Raw genomic sequence first — 6,275 nt, forward strand, 5'->3', positions numbered from 1 at the left:
AGAGAAAAACCACATATTGCAGTGATGTATACAAAAAGACATTCCTTGCATTCTCGTTTGAGTCAGTTTTGTCCTAATACGCCATTACTATAGTACCTGGGCATCCTTAAAACAAATTTTTAGGTTTTTTAAATACTGCAGTAAGATTTGGGAAGTTTTCCCAGTGTATTAATGAGAGACCAAACTACAGACAGATGAAACTACCTGCTCAAAGTCACAAAACAGAAATTGAAAAAATAGACTTCCTGATTTCCAGCAGAGAATTTAATCCTTCTCCCCTTCCCAGCCCACCCCAAGAATCTCCTGGCAAAAACTGTTTAAAGTAAGTCTTCCCTGTTTTGCATATTCAACAAGATTTAAACCCCTGGTCACATGAGTGTATCAATTTTAGATACAATATATTTCCCTAGCCAGGGCAAAAAGGAATAACCAGGCTTCATATAATACTGCAGAGCCCCACTAACTCAATTATAAAGAAAAGAAAAAGACAAAAAAAACCCCCGTAAAACGTTCAGACAATACTCCCATACAGGTAACTATTCTGACAAATATAGTTAGTCATACAGAAAACCTGATTATTTTTATGTATTTTAAAATACCTGTTACATCGTCATTTGAAGCATTTAATCATGGTTCATTCCTCCTAAAGCACCCATATATAGGTGTGCTTTCCAAAATCTTCAAAAAAAAAAAAAATTGTTTGAAAAATCTATTTGTGAAAGAAAAAAAAAAAGTCAAAGTCATCGTCACATTCATCAATAAATACCATAGAAATAATAACAAAATTCCAGTATCTGTATGGTGTCAAAGAAGTGGCAGATATACTAAGAAGGAATAAGCATTCACATAATGCTAAACTCAATATTAATTTCACAGTTTTTCCTAGGAGTCATCTCCACATCATTTCAGAACACTCTTCAGCAAATAATGTGCATCTATTAAAAATTACATCCACATATTAAAACCTAACTTTCATCCTATTAGCTAGGCTCTCCGAGGGACTAGGATGACTCCCAATGCTGTCTAATATAAGCAGTCATATCCTTCTGTACTACTTGCCTAGCCAACCATCAGAGGAAGAGCGTATGCAAACATACAATATGTTCCCTGCTTATAAGCCACCTTTGTCAAAAGAGAAAGATGCCTGTGATATAATTCTTAATATTTAAGAGAAACCTGTATGAAAGTCATATATAATAAAAATAAAAAACATCCTTTAGTGAGATAAAGATAACATACATATACAAAAGATAGCTTCAAAATAGCTGTAAATTCCCAGAAACATCCCCATTTCACAGTGTACGCTAAATTTGGGATTTGCATATAAGTAGTTCATATTGAAAGGTTCTTTTATTTTAAGAGTGATAGCAAAAATATATGATGCTATCATTACTTCAAACTGCTGAGAGAGAATATTATATTTCTTTCTATACTGTACAAAACAGGGTGGACCAATTTAAGTAAAGTGATTAGATCATGGTTTAGCTACAGTTTTTATCAGCACACAGGAAATCTTACTTTAAATAATGATTTTTATCTTGTACTTTTTAGTTTTCAAAAAATATTCATCCTCAATGTTTGGTAGAAACACATTTAAACAGTTACGTACAAATAAATCCTGTCTTTACACTCATATCATTAATTTTGTCTGAGTTAGGAAGATTCACTACATCTGTATAAAAAGTACTTACGGAAATACATTTATTTATATTAAGTATACACACTCACACAAATGATCTATCCAAATGTACTTTTTCATAACTAAATAAAAAATAATAATCTGAATTATGCCGTGAAAAATGGAGGGAGGATCAAAGAGAGCTAAGTTATTTTTAAGCTTGTCTCACTTAACTACTCAGATAAACCAAGGCACACAAGCTGACTAAGATGTTTATTATTCTCAAATAGTTTCTTAAGCAGAACAAGAACCTATGGTCAGTATATCATGCACAATTCTGGTGGTTTCCATTGAGTGCCTTATCAAGAGGCATTTAAGTGCAAAATCATACAGATGTGTACTAGCCAGTATTTTTAAAAAACACCAACACTTTTCAAAATCCCATATCTGCACCTTTTTTATCTCTAAACACCACTTAAAAATCCTTCCTGCACTTCTTAAATTAGTAGATCTCCTCTGCTCAACCCTGCTTTATTTAAAGAGACCAAAAGAAGGGAAAGCTTTTCCAATTTATCAGCTAGCTATGAGTTTCCAACCTCTGAACAAGCAACTTCAACTGAGACCCTATTTGTTCTGCCCATTCTATGTATGCCAAAATTCTAACTGATGAGGAGAAAAAGCCGTCTCATATACTCTAACTGAACTAAACCCAGCTGGAAAATATAAGCACAAAGAGTCATTCTAGTGTAAAATCTAAATTTTACAAATACTTCTATCACATTCCAGCAAGTGACATTGCAACACTTGAGTCAAGACTACAGAGATATTTCTCCTAATTCCATCTGTAACTTAAAGAGCAAAAGTCCTAAGTTCATTAAAATTTGTAATGAGATCACTAATGCAACTTGGCTACAAGTTCTCAAATGTCAATAGTTGCAATATATTTCAGCCCTAGTGATAATCAAATAGAATCTTAAATAAAGTAAAAGATATGTATTTAATTAGAAAAATACTAATGCACTGACATTCACTTATACTCAAAGAAAACTGATACTAGAAGCTTCACGAGTTGCAACATGTTGTTCAGAATACACAGGCATCTTACAATCACATTCTTCAAAAATCTCACATCTTTTGTACTCCCGTTCAAATTTGGAAGGTGAAAAGCCTTGAATTAAAATTTCAATAACTAGCCCTTCCAAATATAGTCTCATTTCAGTTTGTGTTTAACAACTTCCCAAAAACTGTGGTATACAAATCAGGTGAAAGTGTTATGAAGCAGGACAGTTTGCTACTTTGCCTGCAGGGAAAGATTTGTCTAGAGCTACAAGATATATGCCTCTACATGAGGCAGTTACTGTCAGTTTTCCTGCTTCCCCAGCATCCTCAGCTATAAAAGCCCCTGGGCAATACATCCTTCTCCAAGTGGCACGGAAAGACTAGGCATGGACAAGAGCATAATCACTGCATAAATGAGCATGTGTGTGCTGTAAAAGGTAGTCAGATGGACAGGGTCTGTCCCTGTGTGTAGTCAAGTATGTAATGGAAGAACATGATGAGGTAACAGTACCAGGGTCCCACTTGGGAAGGTCTAGAACATGAACTGGTGAAAAAAGGAATAGAGGGTTAGAGAAGAGCAAGAAAGACCACAAGAGCTTATATGGAGTTAGCGTCCTAATGCAGCAGGGGCATTACGTGGTGTAAGCAGATAAAGACAGCTGAACTTGACACACAAGGCGAGGGGGAGGGTGTGCAGTAGCAGCGCAGGGAGGAAGCAGAGACATGTTTCTTTCGCAGAAATGTGGTCTGCTCTTTGTGCTGCTGAAGGAGGCATATGAAGCTTATGTCTCCTTCTGGCTTACTTCCAGACCCTTGATCTTATCCTTCATTAACAAACAGTATTTGTTTCTATGTCCATCTGAAAGGCAAAGAAAATCCCTTCTCCTGAAGAGAATTCATGAATTAAAAATACATTGATTGAATCCTTCCTTATGACAGCCACAGTTGATTTAACACTCCAAATGCCATCTCCATGTTTTGACACATTTAACAAAGATGTATGTTCTGAGAAGGAAAGAAAAAACAACTTCAGAAAGATTTTTTCAACAGAAAAAAAAAAAGGTGGGCTACTGACATGCAAAACTTTAGCTATCTCTGCACCTTTTATTCAAAAACCTCGTTCAATTTTCTGCACAATCAAACTTACAGTATCTGCATCAAAAACACTCAGCAATGAACTTAGGATAGATACACAGTACGAAACACCTTCATAACACAATGAAAGCAATGATTCCTAGCTGATTCAACAGCTGGAACACAGTACCTAGTTCTATTGCTTGTCGTGTAATAGCAGAAATGAAAATCATGATCTTCAGTAGTACTCAAGTGTTTTCTACCACTTGTTGGAAAAGCACAAAACAAACAAGCAAAACCACTCCTCCAACGTTTTACAAACTCTTCTTTGCTCCGGTCTTGCCTCTTCCTCAATTTAAAATAACCTTACAAAAAACCAAAATAGATGTTTAAAACTAATTCCGAGTTCCACAGTTGGATGAGATAACAGGACCAAAGAAGTACGCCTTAAAGGAACTGGAAAGAGTTGGGAACAGAACAATCACTAAGCCAGAAGTGGATTTCAGGATCAGACTACATCATAAGCTTTACTGACCCTTAACAGTGACAGAAAAACCTGCCCTCAGGAGAAAGCAGAACTTCAGTTTTCCTTTGAAAAAGAATCATCTTCTAAGCCTCATACTAAAATTTGAAGTTTTAAAGTTACCTCTCCATATATGTATACAAATCTATGCATATGCACGCTCAATTCAAGCGTTTGCCTGAATTTGCAGCAAGTCTGAAACAACCGAGTTAACATGCTGAAAGACATAAACTGAATTGTCCGTCTCAACATATGGTTATTCCAAGACATACTATCCACACAAAGAGATTCATGTGCTGCAGATGAATAGAGCTCCACAGTATGGCCCTCTCTGTAAAAGTAGGTATAACATCATGGCTCTAAAAATAAATCCTGAGGAATGGAGCTTGCACTTACTGTTTCTCCACCATTCCTAGCCCTGATGCACCCAAATGGGAAGGAAGTGAGAAACACCAAAGGAGGTGAAACACCTCCAAAGGAAGAGCGCCTCCAAAAATCTGGTGAGCACCAAACCAGAAGAGGAAGTACAGAGTGTCCATGTTGTGATGCACTGGCTCCAGATCACTCTGGAGCACGGATTTTCTTTCATAGTTTAACCAGGTGGGTTAAAACAAGGCTCTTGGTATAGTTGAGTAGAACAAGGTCAGCAGCAGTTGACAGCACTAAAAGCAAGGAGGAGGGCGAGATGGTTACTAGGAAAGCAGCATGAGATGAGCAAGAGTGCTGACGCCACATTTTCCAGAACAGAAAACGTCGATACAACTTCTGTGTCCTTGTCTGCCCCTGCACACAAGCCCACAACAGGTGTGGGAAGCAGCACGATTGTAGCAGTTTGCTGCTAAACTTCATTTTCTCCCATTAAAGTGGCCAACAGATGCCAACTCAGAAAGGTGCACCCCGCACACACAGTACATCCAGTGCAGCGCTCTGAAAGAGAAAAGCCAAGAGAGACCAGGCTGACGCAGTTCTGCAGCTGCCATGCCGGCAGTTCCCAGCACCCTGCGACGAAGCCTCCGGCCGAGGTGCCGAGGAGGAGGAGGAGGAGCCGCCGCTCTCCTCCCGCCCCTCGCCGCCGGGCAGCTCGCCCCGGGACCTCCCCCTCCCAGCCCCGCCGCGGCAGCCGCCCCACAGGGCTCGCCCCGGCACGGCGGCCCGGGCGCTGCCGGAGCCGGGGCAGCGGGGGGAGGGCCGCCGCGCCGCCGCCTTCCCCTCGTTACCTTTGTGCTCGTCATCCAGGTACCGGACCCGCAGCTCCTCCTCTTCCTTCGCCTCGGAACCGTAGCTCCTCCCGGCCGAGGGGAAAGCGGCGGCGGCGCCTCCCCTCACCGGCGCCCGGCGGCCGGGACGGCCGAGGGAGGAGGTCGCGGCGGCTGCGGCTGCCAGCCTGACGCGGCCTTGCAGGAGGCCCAGGCCGCCCAGCGCCGCCGCCATGCTGCTGCCTGCGCCGCCAGCGCCGCCTCAGCCTCTCGCGACCGCCGGCCCCGGGCCCGCCGCCCACGTGACCGGCGGCGGCACGCACGGGCCGCCGCCAGCGCGCCCCTCCCCCCCGCCCGCCGGCGCCGGTGCCGCTGCCGCTGAGGCGCGAGGACCCCGCGCGCCGTTCGCGCGCTCGACGGCCGCCCGGCAGCCGTTGGGACGTCGCCAGCTGCAGGCTGGGCCGCGGGGAGGGGGCGGCTGGGGCAGCTCTGGCTGGTGCCGGTGGTGAGGGGAGACCTGCTAGCCGGAAGAGACCCGAGAGGTTTCGCACGCCGCTTGAAATACAGTGGGGCGCGGAAGAGTTCCTCACCGTTAAAAATGGCTGGTTAGTTTTCTTGAGAGACCTTGATAGTGGTGGAGGGTGTGCAGCACGTTTATTTCTGGTGAACTTCTCTAGATCCCATCTTAAAGGCAACGTGCTCCGGCTTTGTTGTGCTGCGTGAGGTGGTGCCAGAAGGAATGCAGGTGAACTCGCCGGCTCTTCCTTCTTTTCAGGTGTCACAGCCGTGCCCAGGCCCGGTGGTG

At 43.0% G+C, this 6,275-nt stretch overlaps 1 protein-coding gene across 1 annotated transcript in view; it reads right to left on the bottom strand.

Moving 5' to 3' along the window:
* The window catches only part of AUH (AU RNA binding methylglutaconyl-CoA hydratase), a 113,803-nt gene extending 108,092 nt beyond the window's left edge, over positions 1–5,711 (bottom strand). The window contains exon 1 of the mRNA XM_082337089.1: positions 5,492–5,711. Within this exon, the coding sequence (XP_082193215.1) occupies positions 5,492–5,705 (214 nt within the window). The 5' untranslated portion in view covers positions 5,706–5,711. The remainder of the gene's footprint in view (positions 1–5,491) is intronic.
* Positions 5,712–6,275: the final 564 nt, after the last annotated feature.

This window comes from Platalea leucorodia, assembly GCF_965183815.1.
Source record: "Platalea leucorodia genome assembly, chromosome: Z".
NCBI lineage: Eukaryota > Metazoa > Chordata > Aves > Pelecaniformes > Threskiornithidae > Platalea > Platalea leucorodia.